General features: G+C 40.7%; 2 protein-coding genes across 3 annotated transcripts in view; one reads left to right on the forward strand and one right to left on the reverse strand.

Moving 5' to 3' along the window:
• Positions 1-1,939, reverse strand: part of CRYL1 (crystallin lambda 1) — a 58,363-nt gene extending 56,424 nt beyond the window's left edge. The window contains exon 1 of the mRNA XM_084503630.1: positions 1,813-1,939. Within this exon, the coding sequence (XP_084359756.1) occupies positions 1,813-1,844 (32 nt within the window). The 5' untranslated portion in view covers positions 1,845-1,939. The remainder of the gene's footprint in view (positions 1-1,812) is intronic.
• A 7,985-nt stretch (positions 1,940-9,924) lies between these two features.
• IFT88 (intraflagellar transport 88) overlaps positions 9,925-16,808 on the forward strand; it is a 45,538-nt gene continuing 38,654 nt past the window's right edge. For both annotated transcript variants that reach the window (XM_084503589.1, XM_084503590.1), the window contains exons 1-8: positions 9,925-10,034; positions 10,519-10,613; positions 11,645-11,707; positions 12,912-12,968; positions 14,194-14,247; positions 15,372-15,435; positions 15,512-15,581; positions 16,174-16,264. In XM_084503589.1, the coding sequence (XP_084359715.1) occupies positions 10,524-10,613; positions 11,645-11,707; positions 12,912-12,968; positions 14,194-14,247; positions 15,372-15,435; positions 15,512-15,581; positions 16,174-16,264 (489 nt within the window). In that variant the 5' untranslated portion in view covers positions 9,925-10,034; positions 10,519-10,523. The remainder of the gene's footprint in view (positions 10,035-10,518; positions 10,614-11,644; positions 11,708-12,911; positions 12,969-14,193; positions 14,248-15,371; positions 15,436-15,511; positions 15,582-16,173; positions 16,265-16,808) is intronic.

A 16,808-nucleotide genomic window follows, 5' to 3' on the forward strand; every position in this document is an offset into this window, starting at 1 on the left:
TGAGAAACCTAAGGCCCAGCTACTGCAATCATGGATCCTCTACAACTCAGGAAATGCTGTTAAGTGTGCAAAAAACAGGAGAAAAAAAAAAAAAAAAAAAAAAAGAACCACGTGGTTTTGATGCTACTTTTCCACCTACCCACATCTAGCATCACCCTTGCTTTTGGATGAAACATCCTACCATGTTGGAGGCCTGCAGAAGGAGTCTGCCCACATCTTGTGGTAAAGCCATATTACTTGTAGCCCATTATTAAGAAATATATAAAGGAAATGTACAGTAATTGATAATTTCATCATACCTATCAAAACAATGCAGGTTTTTAACGTAACTGTTTGCAGGCATTAGCCTCTTTAAACAGAAGTACTGAGATACAGTACAAAAAAATTAAATAACATCACAAATAATTATAATCCTAACAGCAACAAGAACAGAACTCTATATCCATGACTACTATTACTGGTGTTGATTTTCACATGCATTTCCTGACGTTTCTGAGATTGCTGTCCTTGTAACATTAAACTGAAGCAATGTCTGTCAACTGTAAAAACAGAAGGCAAATAGGTCATCAGTAAATTATGATATGGGAGGGTAAAAATTCAGAGATAAAGCAGCAGGCCAGATAAGAAAAGGAAGAGAAAACAGGAACGCGTTCAGCCTTTAGTTAAAGAAGAATAAAAATGGAACAAAACAGGAAGTTTCAGGAAACAGCAGGAATCAGTGGAAATATCTGGGGGTGGGGGGATGGAGGGGGTGAAACTGTGTATTTAGTGTTGTTAAACAAGAACTTAACATCTATTTAAAATACATCATTTAAAAGAAAAAGCAAACATTTTCACTGCAGCAAGCCCAGATCTCACCAGTTCTCAGGCAAACTACAGAGCAAGCACTTATGGAAAAGTAACATATGGGTCATACTTTGTTAGCTATGATAACTTCCCAGCTAACAAATACTTCTAAACTACAAGCGTTTGGACCACCTGAACCCCTAACAAAGTATATCTAAGCCACTAGTATCTTTAAAAACATCACTCCTCTTGAACTGCACTTTTAAATGAACTTTCTCTCTTTAAAAAATCAACATTTGATCAAATAATGTATTCTATTTTGATACTGATTTTCAGGATTGTGTGATTTGTTTTCTTAGGCACTATCAAGCATACGAAGTCAGTGGTAGGCATCAGACTTGTGCGATGGAGCAGCAGTGCATGACAGCCGCATCCCGGGAGGATGCTGACGCACTTGACCCCAAGACGTCCCTTTAGGACAGGCAGGCACTGTCATTTGGGGCCCGCTGCTGCAGCCTGTGGATCCAGACCTTCTCCCTTGGCTTTGGCCGGTATGGATGGTGGGTTCCTCCTTAGGCAGTAGCACAGAGCCCAGCTCTCCGGACGCTTCTTTGTGCCAGCAGACACAGCAGGTTTCGTCGCTGGCGCGTGACAGTGGCCAGACACGTGCCTCCGACCTCGAGCTGCCTCGCTGCCAGCGTCGCCTCGCCAGGTTATTGCCCAAATCAACCAATTTTAGCTCAAGAGGACAAAGCAACACCTCCACAGCCAAACCCACCGCTGCATGCCCAACCGAGGGCCACCCCGCGGGCACACCGCGGGATGCTCCCCACCCACGGGGGCAGCTTTTAAACCTCTCCCCGGCCTCCTGCGGGCTCCCAACCACACCAAGCACCGCAGCACCGAGCCGGAGAGGGCACCGAGAGCCCGGCCGGCTGCGAGAGGCGCTGCCCCGCTGCCCCCCGCCTGCTCCTTCCCCTTCACAGCCGGCTCCCGGAGTGCGGCAAGGGGAAGGAGAGGCCTCACCTGCCGATCACGGCAACCTGCGAGGACTCCATGCCCGCGGGGGACACCACCGAGCAGCAGCAGCCGCCACCACCGCCCCCGCCGCCGCCTTTAAGGCGCCCGCTCCCCACCCACGGCGGCCGCCATGTCGCGGCCGCCCCCATTGGCTCCCGCTGGCCGCGCCTCTCGGGCCGGCCTCGCCTCGCTGCCATGACGGGAGGGAGGCAGGGAGCCCGCCCCCGGGGCTCGCCTCGTCCCCGGCCGCAGCCATGCCGGCCCTACACGGAGGTTTATCCCCTCCGAAAGCGAGGAGCCGTGCTCTGGTCCTCCCCACGCCCCGGGAAGGACGGGCACTGTGTGCTCAGCCCCACGCCGTGCCAGGAGGCAGCAGGGATGGCAGCCCCTGCCAGGCTCAGGGGCACTCTGCACACTTTGCTGGGTGCACTCTGCCTGTGCCACCTCGAAGGGAGTGTGCCCCACCACTGCCTAAATCTGGCCTTAAAGTTGAGGCCCGAGTCGCCCTACTGTCAGAAACAGTTACCCTACTGTCCAAAAGCATACACCCTGCTGGCCACATCAGGTGTTCAGGTTCAATGTGAGCTCCCACTGAAACTGAAACACCTTCGAGGATTGGGGACCTGGGGTTTGCAGCCTACCCTGAAGAAGCAAAGCCCCCATCCCATGACACTTGGGCCACAGAAAGGACGAGAATGTGTGTCAAAGCCCACAGATCCCAGTTTCCTGACGAGGGCACAAATGAATTCCAAAATGAAGTTCAAAGTCCAAAGCATTTCCTTTTTTTTTTTCATTAGGGAATAATACCATAATAAAAATATAATAAATGTATTATAATAAATTATTATTATGTATTATAATAAATTATTATAATACATTATAACAAATACATATTTTATTGTAATAAAATTAAAGTTAAAATTTATAATTTCATACCATTAAAATACTTTCCTCTTGAATCCTGATAAATAATATGTTTTTGTTGACTTTCCTTGATTTTTGGACAAAAGCTTTCTTATATTGTGAAAAAAAATGGTGAAATTAGAATGTCAACATAATTCTTTAATAATCTTGACAGCTCTATACTATCTGCTGTTCTGCTGGAATGCTGTGTTACTCATTTTTTCTAATTCTATATAGTTCCTACTCACCTGCGTGTTGCTCTGTAATCATGCTGGATATTCCTAAAAAGAAATAAAAATTGAGATTTAAAATGCCTACTTGTTAGCAAAGGTAGCAAAGCACCCAGAGAGTAGTAGTCAATTGCTCTATGTCCAGGTGGAGACCAGTGATGAGTGGTTTCCCTCAGGGGTCTGTCTTGGGACTAGCACTTCTCAATATCTTCATCAATGACATAGACGATGGGATTGAGTGCACCCTCAGCAAGTTTTTAGATGACACCAAGCTGAGTGGTGCGGTTGGTACCAAAGAAGGAAGAGAGGCCATCCAAAGGACGTGGACAGTCTGGAGAAGTAGGCCAACGTGAACCACATGAGGTTCAACAAGTCCAAGTGCAAGGTGCTGCACCTGGGCCGGGGTGATCCCAGACATGAGCACAGACTGGGAGAAGAACTCACTGAGAGCAGCCCAGCAGAGAAGGACTTAGGGGATCTGGTGGACAAAAAGCCCAACACGAGCCAGTAGTGTATGCCTGCAGCCCAGAAGGCCAACTGCGTCCTGGGCTGCACCAACAGAGGGGTGGGCAGCAGGTGGACGGAGCTGACTGACCTCCTCTACTCTGCCCTCGTGAGGCCCCACCTGGAGCTCTAGGTGGCCAGGGCCTCAACCCTGGAGGTGTTCAAGACCAGGTTGGATGGGGCCTTGGCCAACCTGATCTACTGGGTGACCTCCCTGCCCATGGCAGGGGGGTTGGAGTTAGATGATCCTTAAGGTCCCTCCCAACCTGAGCCATTCTATGATTCTTTGGTTATATTACTGTACTCTTAATATAGCTGAAAACCATCTGTAAGTTATGTGTTATTGGCATTCTGAAAACCAAGTTGAAAATTGATACATTTTTTTCCAGAATAAGTGTTTCATAATTACTGATGAAAAATTTTGGTGAAACATTATTTGGCTATAATTTCTTCTAGTTTCCAAGGGGGGGAAAATACAAAAAAATAACATAACTAAAAACATAATCATTTCGCATGTCCACAACCCTCACTAGCACTTCACTAAGTCCAGCCATATTTAGCAAAGAGACAGAGATCTCAGAAGTATAAATTTCTAAAGCCTTCATGAAGACTAGTCATGAAGACTAGGACAGCAGGTGGAAAACCATGCCAATATCTTCGTGACCTCAGGACCTAAATGCTGCACGTGTGACCCAAGAGCTACCAGCAGTTAGGAGATGTAGGAGGAGCAAAGCAGAGATAGCTGGGCCACAAGAAGACCAAAGGAAGTAGGAGGGCAGGCTGAAGGAAACCTGGCCTTCCAGTTTGTGGCTCACAGTTTGCTAAGGCTGATGCAGAAAACATTGTTTTATGATTATAGCAAATACCAGTTTTGCTCCTTTGAAGACTAATTTGAAATGGCATGACTTGGCATGTATTACAAAGAACTTTGTTTAGACAAAGCATAACTGATGTATACTTTATGGGCGCAACTTTTTACTTTAAAGAAAAAAAAAATAAGTTCCCAGAACATAAAACTGATGTATTTTGGGCTTGGGAACCATGGCTTTCAAAACAAGTTCACTATCACGCTTATTTGAAAACACCCACTGGTTATTTCAGTATTCCTTGATATACGTAGGTGTGCATTTATACCTGGAATTGTCATACGAACTACTAGACTTTTAGAGACAAAAGCAGTTACAGTCGGGCAAATTGATATTGCAAAACGAAGCGCTCAGTTAAACAACTCAGGAAGGGTTACTGCAGGAACTAACTGAGAACTAGTCATAGTTGTGATAACAGCAATTACAGGGCCTTTAAGTTCTGCTGGTGAACAAAACAAGAGGTCTGTGGTATTGTAATCTGAACTATTTTATTATCTTCAATATAGTAATAACAATGCCACATAACTCTGCATTAGTTGTTTTATTAGGTCATGACAACACCCACATGCCCCATTGTTTCCAACGGCCAAATGGACCAGTGAGCCCAAACTGTCAACACATGAATAGAAGAGAGAGGTTTGCAAGATGAAAGAGGAATACAGAGAATTAAATTATAAGAAGCATAGGTGAAGGGAAGAAAATATAGTTAAAAAAAAAAAAAAAAAAAAAAAAAAAAAAAAAAAAAAAACAGAAAGTTTAATTTTTGCACAAAATAAGAACTTTTAGGCCCAGTACTTGGAGTCTCCAAGAATAAGGAGTAGTGATTCTCCTCCCTCTCCTGAGTTCACATAAGAAGGCCAGAAAATATCTTCAGCCCAGAGGCTGAAGATCAAAACCTTTTTGATGGCTTCATCAAAACCTTTTACCAACAATATGGTGGAAAGCTCTGGACTCCATTAGGGACTGAGAAGTAGAGCTTAAATTAGCAGCAGAAGAGGCCTATATGGAGCCAATATGCACTCACCAGCCTCTGTACTCTTTTTCCAAGTCCAACAGCAGTAGGAGCAGACCTGACTTGTCATCTTGAGCTGCAAAGTTGACTCCTCCATGTTTCTAGTCTCTGTTGAGCATGCTCCTCTGCAGCCCCCTGGGAGGAGGTGAAAACCACTATTGGCTGCAGAGAGGAGGTGGGATTACTGCAGGGGAGGAGCAGGGCACTATAAGAGAGTCTTGGAATAAACAACATGGGAGCCTCCAATGCTTGCTGGGACCAGTAGGGGTTGGAATGTGTGGGAGATGGAAGTGTGAGTCCCCATGCAGAAAATAAGGGAATCACATGACTCAAAAAATAGAGGGTATCCTAGCCTGGACTTTTGGTGTAGGATGAAAACTGAGGCATAGTTCACCCTCATTAAGTATTAGATTGGTTTAATATGTTACTTGTATGCTTGGATTGTTCGGGTGAACATTTCTTTTGTAGTTAGCCATGATATGTTGCTGCTATGATACTAATGGTTCAGGAAACATAATAATCTCAAATAATGATTTAGTAACTTTATTCCTATTATGTAGAGGTCTAACTAATGGCTTGCACAGTGTAATTATAATTAGTGATTACTTCAAAATTATACTACAATTAAAACTATAACTTTAATTATTGCTAGTAGTTCATGCAGTTAACTTAGGTGATCATTCACAGTGCAAATGGTCTGATGTGAATATTGCCAGTAGTGCTAGAACTTGATTCTTGAACAAACTGCAGGAATTGGAAGGTTCATTGTAAAAATAAATAAATAAATATGCAAAGGCATAGTTTAGCAAAGCTAGGTAGAGTTGTATCTTTTAATAGTAGAAATACCCATCAGCAAGATAAATGTCTTTTGTAAATGTCTTTTAAGCCCAAACTACAACATATGAATTACTTAACGTGGCTTATAATTGACTTGTTTGTTTTGAAATTGAACATAAATTTACTTGCTTTAATAAATAGACTAAATATGAAATTGATGCTTAGGGCAAAATTATAATGAATATTATCCCCCCTTTGGAACTACAGTTGAATAGTTCTATTGAAAATTTTCAATATAACCTGTTAAAATATTTTTACCTAATTAATTCTCCATTGAGAACCTAACCCTGAAAGTATTCTGATCCTTGTACTTATTGTTGCAACAAGAGTAGTTCTATAATCTTAATTTTTTTAACTTTCTCCTAATATAATTTATATATATGTATATGCAGCAATTTAGTGATCACAAATATAAAGTTTAAGTCTCCTACAAGAGAGAAAAGACTTATTTTTTTATGTTTGGAAACCTTTACTGGAAGAACTTCATGTTAAAAAGTGCTACAGAGGTTTTCTTAACAGATCAGGGATAATGAGCTAATGTATAAAGACTCTAACACCTGTACAGTTCATATGCTTGATAAAAGAGGAAAGTAATATGCAACACAACTATTTATGTTGATGAGATAAATGAGCCCGGAGTATCAAGGCTGTAACATAATTCACTCTCCAAAATAGTGAAGTTTGAATTTCCAAGCATAGGAAGAGCTTGATCTGAGGCTTTAATTTTTATTTTTAATTCTGAGCACAATAAATTTAGTTACCATTAAGTTCAGTTACTACTCAACTCTGAAATTGTCAACTAAAGGAAAAAGAAAAGGTTAAACATTAGAAATGCTTTAATTTTAAACTCATTCCATATGTTCTTTCCCTTCAATAATTTTTACAGGTATACTGACAAGATCCATGGAGTTCTGAGAGGAGTGGTTACTGGCAGCTTTACTGTATGTGGCAGTTAAGTTGAAGTGTCTCCATATGGTAGTAGAAAACTTCTGAACATTTGGTCAGACCAGAACTCAATGCTAGAATGTTACTCACTTTCCGAAGATTTTAATGGGATAAATACTTTTTCAATTCAGAATGTTCTCAAAAAGAAAAACACAGCTTAAGGGCAGATCAGACAAACAGTTAAACTGACAGAGCAAGGGTATGGCACATGCCAACAATGATTACAACATGCAGATGGAGGCCAGTAACCCCTGAACCCAAGTTAGTTGCTGCTGGAACAGTTTGTCTGAGTCGTTACTTGCTGCAAAAGTCGTCAGTGCTGCAAAAAGACAGATCCACCATGTATTTATTGAACTGCAACAAAATTAATTGTTTAAGAGGATGTCTTTGTAGTCTCCTTAACCTGCCATAAAGTTTTCACTGTATGAATGAGACCAGGAACATGATGTTTTGGAAGTCAACTAAACAACAACAAAATTAGATCTGCAGTTTGCTTTAATTGCACACATAGCTAACACAATGCAAGTCAGAGTACAGATCCGGGACAGGAATGAAAATCAGAAGGTGAAAAAAGAGTTGGATAACTTCATTTAGTGACAGTGCTGATAGCTTAAAATGATCAGCAGTTCACAGCATACAGCGTTGCTTGGGATGTTTGCTGTATTTTTGGGGGACAGCTGCACAATCCAGGTCATTCTCAGGACTTAACCTAACACAGTAAAGACAGTTGTACCACTTGGGTTTTCACCCCAATGTGCAAACTTGTAAGACAATGTGCAAACTTGTAAGAACATGTCTGATAATCACCTCCCATGAGTAAGGCCCAGTGTTATCACAGAGGATCTTGAGACGGAGGTTTTGTGTTAAATCTTTATGCATTAAGGTTTACTTATACTTCACTAAAAATAAAAAAAGTTACAGCTTTTAGAAGCATAAATGAAGCCTGTTAAAACCCTCACGTTGTGAGATCTTAAGAAGTGCATGGACCAAGGGAGCTAAGAGGCTGGGCCAGGGAGTGCTCATGAGCTCTTGGCCCCAGAGCACACTGTTGAGGTGGGCAATGCACAGCACTAGACCAGGTGCTGGAATCAACTGTCTCAGCTGTTAACATAGTCCATTACAGTGTTAGTTAAGTAGTGTTCTCCAATACAATTCTGTGTATGGTCTGGGAATAGAGGCCAGGAACATCTTCCAGCAGCTGGTTTAGGAGGGAAAGGAAGTTTGACGTGAACACAGATCCCAGTTGTGTCCTGACACTTTTATTTACAAGTGCCCTGACTCCCTTAGCATGGAGTTCCTTTTCTCCAGTGCCCTAAAGAATTGGGCTAAAAACACCACAATGCATTGAGCACTGGTATGCACAGGTCCCTGAGATGGACAAGTTGGGCAGCAGAGCTAGGGCTTCTGCTACAGCATGTACCTGCTACTCAGTCCAAGTGTGTCTGGGAACAGTCAGAAAATAGAAATAATTAAAAACAAACAAACAAACAAAAAAACACATAGGCTTAATTTTACATGAGGAGTCACGGGCAGAAAAGGGGGGATATAAGTATATATGTATTTTTTATCCCAAAGTTCATAATTTGTAGTGAGTAATTCAGCTGATTTTTTTTTCCACCTGGAGTCTGTTACTCTGGAAAATACTTGTATTTCAGAAATGCCAAGTATAAAGACTCTAATGTCCAAAGGTCTCAAGTCTAAAGTTTCTGTGTGAAAGTAGTTCATGCATGGAACGTGAACGAGTTAATACACGAAGCGATAATGTGTTAATGCTTCTTTATGTTATCTTTGTTTCCCTTGTTGGGAGCTGGAATAGAAAGACCTTTCACTTGTATCCTCTGTGCCTTATCTCTTTTGAAAGGACTTTGAGGCTGAAAGAAGGTGAGCAGCAGAAAGCACAGACATTGTGTAATGCTCATAAACCTTGACCATAAAAAGGGTATCCTGGCTGACCACATGCTGTGTAGTGGCTTTATAGCTTTCTAATGTGTCATCTATAGCTTTCAGTATCAGGCAGCAGGAGTAGCTTACAACTGGCCTCAGAGAACGTTTTCTCTCTCAAAATACTGTAGGCAGGTTCAGAGGTCGCTTGTCTATTCTGTTTCCCATTGAACCCTGGATCATTTTGATTAATAGAGTGCAATGATTTGTTGTGAGCAAATTAGCCATCACTCATCAGATTTTTATTTCTAGACACAGCAAAGAAATGTGTCCAGCAGGTAACAAATCTTACTTCCATTTATGTTATCATTATCCCATGGACTCAAAGCAGGCAGTCTGTTGAGCCTGCCATCCCTCACAATAATTTTGTGTGCCTCTTCTGGAGGCTGAGGAAAGCACAGGGGAAAACAAAACTTGCTTGTATGTCCGTTGTATGAGACATCTTTTTATTCCTTAGCACGTATTCCCATTTCGGAACGATGCACAACCTAATTCGGGAAATTAAGTGTATATGTAAGCAGTTGCAGGTAAGAATAAGTCCAAAAAGTAGCAAAAAAAGTGAAATTTCACGTTTAACTATAGCTCAGGGATCGACACTAATCCGCTTTAAAAGTATGTCCAAATGAGTTCAAAGCAGTAATTTCCAATCTAAAAGATGACCAGTTATGCACCTTGAAGGACAGAATTTTATTGCTGTGCAATTCACAGAAAGTGTTGGTTTTTAGCCCTCAGGACGCAGCACACACCCTCCTGACCCCCTCCAGCCCCGCACTCCTCCCGGGCCGCCATTTGCGGCGGGCACCTGCCCTCACAGGGCAGAGACGCCCATGAGCGGGCAAAGGCTTCAGCGGCGGCTGTGCGCATGCGCCCTGCTCTGGGCCCCTAGCAACGGGGCGAGGCTGCACCGTCACCAGGGCAACGCGGGCAGGGCCTGGGGCCTAGGGACCGGGACCGGGATCGGGATTGGGGCCGGGCTGCCCGCAGCAGGAGGTGGGTAATCCTGGCCTGTGTCGGGAATAGTGCGGGCAGCAGGAGCAGGGAGGTGATCGTCCCCCTGTACTCGGCTCTGGTGAGGCCGCACCTCGAGTACTGTGTTCAGTTTTGGGCCCCTCGCTACAAGAAGGGCATCGAGGCAGGGCCTGGAGCACAAGGCCTGTGAGGAGCGGCTGAGGGAGCTGTGGGGGTTTGGTCTGAGGAAGAGGAGGCTCAGGGGAGACCTCATTGCTCTCTGCAACTGCCTGAAAGGAAGCTGTGAGGAGCTGGGGGTCAGCCTCTGCTCTCAGATAATAGGACCAGAGGGAATGGCCTCAAGTTGTGCCAGGGGAGGATTAGGTTAGAAATGAGGAGACATTTCTTCTCAGAACGAGCAGTCAGGCATTGGGACGGGTTGCCCAGGGAGGCGGTGGAGTCACCGTTATATTTAAGATGTATATGTGTCTTATATGCAATGTTTGGCATGTTTAATATTTCACAGAAAAAATGATGCAAAACGTGCACCTGGCTCCTGAGGAAGATGAAGATGATCTTTATTCTGGCTACAATGATTATAATCCCACTTTTGACACAGAGGTAAAAATGCTTGCTCTTTCCCATCTTCCCTTTACATAGGATTCATTTTTAAGTACAAACTTGGGTACAGTAATGTGCAAGGAAACTACTGCTTTGAAGTGAAATATGCTGTCTTTAGCAAGAAATATGAAGTTTCACCAGGATCTTTTGGAATAATATTTCTGATAGTTACCTTCTCCAACAAAATACTGTTGTAGCAGGTCTAATACACTGTAATGAATATAGACTTCAGAAAATTAGAATTTATTAAATTCTAATAAATTAATAATTATATTTATGTTATGAATTAAATATTATTTATTGAATTCTAATTATCTGAAGTCTATATTCACATTCAGTGTGGTGTGCAGCAGCAAGTTTCCTGATAAAAGAGGTAGCTTACCAGTTGTTGGTCTCTTACTGTGCTGCAGCTGAGGGAGATGAGAAATGAGTAGAGTTTCTCACTCTGCAGCTCTCTGTGCAACCAGTAAAGCATCTGGGATGACAAAGTAACCCTGCAGATCACTTTCTGGAAACTGATGGTGTAGTGGAATTGAAGCAATACGAGGGAACTGGGGTGTATTTTGGTCCAAACCCCACAACCCTGCCTAAAACAGGACTAGTGTTGCCAGACTTCCCTGGCATTCTGCATGAAATCCCTACAGTGAAGTCCATGGGAGTTTTAGCGTAATCTCGACGACATGAGATATCTTAATGCATGGGCATGACAAATATTCATGTCAGTTAAAATTCAGAAAAACAACTAAGAATAAGTTTTTGGACAGAAAAAAAAAAAAGTTATATTTCATTACTTAAGTTCTGCATCCTCAGGGTTACATTTTTCAGGAAATAATCAAAATTTCTTAATCTAAAATACCAAAAAAGATAGACCAACTAAAATCATTACTTATTGCCAGTAAAACTTATCATTCAGTTATCAAGTGTTTTTGGAAGAAGAATCATTTTTTACCTGTCTGCTTTCAGTAGTCAAAATGTTCTGGGATTGTTGCTTTGAATGTCGAGGTTTAAATAAATTCTACTATTCTTTCTAGGATTTAGAAAATGATATAGGTTTTCAACAGGCAGCAAGAACAAGTCATGGGAGAAGACCCCCTGTAAGTACATATTAAAATATATCATAGAATCACAGAATGGCGTGGGTTGGAAGGGAACTTAAAGATCATCCAATTCTAACCCCCTGCCATGGGCAGGGACACCTCCCACCAGCCCAGGTTGCCCAAAGCCCCATCCAGCCTGGCCTTGAGCACCTCCAGGGATGGGGCATTCACAGCTTCTCTGGGCAGCCTGTGCCAGGGCCTCACCACCCTCTGAGGGAAGAATTTCTTCTTTATATCTAACATAAACTTCCCCTCTTCTAGTTTAAAGCCATTCCCCTTGTCCTATCACTGCACCCCCGGCAAAGAGTCCCTCCCCAGCTTTCCTGTAGCCCCCTTTAGGTACTGTAAGGCCTCTGTAAGGTCTTCCTGGAGCCTTCTCTTCTCCAGGCTGAACAACCCCAACTCCCTCAGCCTGTCCTCACAGGAGTGGTGCTCCAGCCCTTGCCCTTCTCATGGCCCTCCTCCAGACCTGATTTAACAGGTCCATGTCTTGTGTTGGGGCCCCAAAGGCAAATGCAGTACTCCAGGTGCTTCTACACTAATAGTGCAGAAGTTCTCTAGAGCCCTAGCTCTAATTTTAGCTCCGATACCTAAGCAAAGTTTGTCTCTTATCTTTTTTGTCTACTACTAATATGAAGACATGGTTTAAATATCTATAGAAAACTAAAAAAATTAGCAGAGTATTAATTCCGTTAAGTTCTGGAGTTAAGCTGGAAGACAACAAACAAGGAATTTTGGTTGGAAACATGTATTGATGTTTGATGAAATGACATAAAGGGTTATAAAAGAACAAAACTAAATACTATGAAAGGACTTTAATATTCTATGCAAACAACTACCGGCCCTGGCATTATCCTAAGGTTGAGATACATACTAGAAAGTGTAATCTAGAAAACCGTGTGTCGTTCTGATTTTTTTTTTTCCTCCACATTCATGTCAATTACATCAATTCTTACTTTCATTTAGCTGTGACATAACCCCTATCAGTTTTCAAAACTAAATACAGGTTTGGTACCTGCACTTTTGAGGTATATATTTTATGACTAAAGAAGAGCTGAAACTGTCCAATTGTCATTACTTATTTGCCAGAATAATTTGTTTCTACAAATTGGGTAACAATTGTAGCATAATTTGTACAAGTTCACTGTGTAAAAATACTAATTAACACACAGTTGTTCATTGCTTTCTTTCTCCCTTCTAGGTGACAGCCAAAATTCCCAGTACATCAGCTTCGAGACCTTTAGGTACTGCATTTGGGGTAGGTTTTTCTTCTTTTGTATATATAATGAAAGTGAGATATTTACCAAAAAAATGCCAAAAATTAAGTTTATCATTTAATTCCTTGCAAAACGTAAGATCTTTTTGTCTAAATTTTCCTCTCCAGTCATATGCATTTACTCATTAATTTTCTAAGTGCAGACTGATCTTGGAGTGTGCAAACTATGCTCTTTTGAATTAAGCTAAATCAAGTGATGCACTCTAAAAGTAGATCAAGTGTGCTCCAACCAGTAATGGATCAGTCCACAGGACCACCCTGGAGGTGGAAACTCCCAAAGCACTGTCCAGTCCATAGTACTACCTGTTTCACTCTACAAATCTGCTTCTCCTGCTCCACAATCCTTATTAATGTAAATGCAGCCTTAAGCAGGATAAAAAAACCAATCATGATATGTGATGAATAGTAGGTAAAACAGTAAAACTTAGGGGTAGAAATCAAGAATATTTTCTTATGGCCTGAAGACCTTCTATTTTTGTCTACTTGTATTGCATGTGTAGCAGCCTTTAGTATTTACTAAAGTATATACTAAGTATTTACTATTTAGAGTTTCATACATTTACTCCTTTACACTTGTAACAGCAATACTGAAGGACAATATGTGGCATGTCAGCTAATGAAAAAGATAGCCACTGGCACTTTCAAAGCATATCTGTGTTTACTGTAAAATAAATCTGCATGAAAGTATGTTAAAATCTCTCCCCAAAATTCGTAGTTAAGTGCAGAAAAACTCTGCAGTGATAACGATTTTTGGAGGCTATCCAAAACATAATAAAATAGACAAATTACAGTTTGTAATCTTGTACCAGCCGTACTCAGAACCTTACTGCACAGTTTTGTGTAAATTACTTGTAATGGATTTTTAAATGCATAATTTTTAATAATTGAAATTAATTTCTGCAGTTTAATGATGGAAAATATTGCTGCCTTAGAAATTTCCATGGAAATTACATCTTTTAAATGTCTGGCAGAAATATCCCAATACATAAAAACATTATTATAAATTTGTGCTAACTGAAGTGCTCCACATCTTCAAGTCTGCCAGGCACAAGTATATTACACATGAATAATGTAAATGGGACATTTGCTAAGATCTTCTGAGCTTAAAAACCTCTTAAAACTAAATTGTGGAAAGATTATGTATAGCCTTTAAAGGCTTCTAATGCCTTGTGAATGCTAGTTTCAAACAAGTTCCTTGTTTTTGTAGTCAAAGGCAACTTTAACTTCATCTATGGGAAGACCAATGACAGGAGCTATACAGGTAAAAGTTTTTAGTATTTATATTTTATATTGTGTCACAGCAGTTATATCTGCTACATGTTTGGGTTTGATACAAATATTTAAGAGTTAATTGAAATAAGAATACAAAAAATTATTTTAAATTTGTACTTTTTTAAAATACTACTGCTATCAGCAAATGTTTTTGTTGAGTATGTTACCTGAGCACATGATTGGAGGAAATATCACTGTAAGTGTTTTTAATGCTTCCTGACATGCAATTAATAACTTTCTTTTAAAATAGGAAGAAAAAAAGAATCATTTTTTTACGTTTTTCTCATGTATTTGTGCTCTAGAAAGAATTTACTTCAACACATCAATGACTTTCCACACCACCATTGACTTAGCATTAAATATATATCAATGTGCATCCCCTTTGTATCAGCCCAGGTGGGAAAGAGGAATTATCAGAGAGCATTAGGAATGGGGCTGCTCCCTAAGGGAGGGCAAGCCAAGCCAAACCAGGAGCCCAGGAAGAAATCACATGGACAGCAGTGCAGGGGCCTCACCAATCCAAACAGCCCCACAGTACCTGAGCAAGCCAAGTAGGTTCCACATAGAAATGGTGGCCACATCCAAACAAAAGTCCAGAAAATAAGGCAATGTGATGAAGGTGGAGCAGGTTCAAGGTCAAGCCAAAAATTTGATGCATAAGCCAAATAAGCATAAATCAAATCAAACATTCTGATTACCAGCAAAGTCTAAAAATCATATAAAATTAGTAACAAAAAGAAAAAAAACTGATTTCTGAAACGGTGTGACAGTAAGCTAGAGCACATTACAGATCTCAAGACCAACAATTCTTAACATTTTTCTAAAAATAAAAATGTTTGAAATTCAATATTGTGAATACATGTACGATTTCCAGTGCACATTTGTATCAGTTATAGTTTCCATGTAGTGTTTGTTCCTCTTCTTTGTGGACAGTTATAATGTACAGTATTTGAGAAATACACAGGTCAATAAAAACAGTTTTAAAATACTCAATTTATGAGGTGGTAACAATTGTTTGTTGTATTTAAAGGTTTTGTAATATGTAACTGATTCACATACTGTCCACGATCTGCTTTTTTAGGAATGCTCATTTAATATTTCTTTGTTTTTAAGGATGGGGTTTTTCGACCCATGACAGCAGTGCATGCTGCAGGTTACACTAAGGCAGCTATGAGAGGTACGGTTTGTAGAAATTGCTATCTGCCAGATGAAGATGTTATTTTACAAATTTCAGTACTGTGTTAATTTTGCAGGTTCTTTATTTGATCCTCTTGGCCAAGCAAGAGGTCCTGCTCCACCTTTGGAAATGAAAAATCCAGACAGGTTTGTTCTAAATAATTTCAAAGTATTAACAGCAACAAAAAACAACTGATAGTAGAGCTTAGAAACATCCAGGCAATTAAAAATCGTTGAGGGGCCAAACTCTTAACTTTGTGTGGTGCCACAAACATTTATATACATGATTAGCTGACTCCACGGACTAATTGCACTAACTTTAGGGACAGTCTGGTTTCAGAGATTTCTGGCTCTGACTGGAGCCTAGGAGCCTGGATGTAGCTGTTGCCACACAAATAATCTTAAGACTGAACTGAAGGTTGTGGAAATTATTTGGAAATTTCACTAGTTCATCTGCTTGTTCTGTCGTTTCACCTCAACAAATTTGCATGTCTGTCTTGTTCTCATAAGAGGATTTATGTTCTCTGAGGTCTTTGTGTGTATGAATATGATACCTTTTGGAGAATTCTCTCTGGGCATAGTTTCACATTATATTTTCTTTCATGGAAAAACTAGTTAGTTGTGACCTGTTATATCACTGTGTTGTTTTATTGAGAGTATCCTGCATAAAAACTTAGCATTTGCCATTACATTACTGGTGGTAATCAATCCTTTTATTGTTTTGTTTTGTTTTGTTTAGTTCAGAAGAGAAGATTAGGCAGTTAGAAAAAAAAGTGAATGAACTGGTTGAAGAAAGTTGCATTGCCAACAGCTGTGGAGACTTGAAATTGGTATTTTTTTCTGGATTTCATTTCTCTTTTGGTATTATTTGAAGCACAATTTGCATAACTAGATGTTTCAAATTCATTTGGGGTTCAAATGCTTCAAATTATTAAGATTATCTTAATTCTAATTTTATGACTCTTCCGATACAGTGATGGCTTGTGTTGCCCCCCAGTAAAGATAGGACTTCTATTGCTGTGTATTTATTTATTAGAATTTCAGTGTTATAAAGACTCCCTCCCCCGTATCTCCACTGGCCTCTTCAACTAGGTCTAATCTATTAATCATAACTGGCACAGATAAGTCCAGTTCAACGTATGGAGTCTATGGAAATGGCAGAACTTTCCTCCAAATCAGGCATGTAAATGGCATCTTTGCAACAATTGATCCCCAGGTGTGTACAGATCTTTTATGAGTGGCCTTCTATTTTCTTGGTATTACTCAGGCCTTTTGGATAATGTCATTTTCATCCAGGACTGATCCTTAGCACCAGGGGCAATTGCATGTAAGCCTACTCCATGGTAGCCTTTGCTGTCAGGGATTGTTTAGTGC

Source organism: Aythya ferina, assembly GCF_964211825.1.
Source record: "Aythya ferina genome assembly, chromosome: 1".
Lineage (NCBI taxonomy): Eukaryota > Metazoa > Chordata > Aves > Anseriformes > Anatidae > Aythya > Aythya ferina.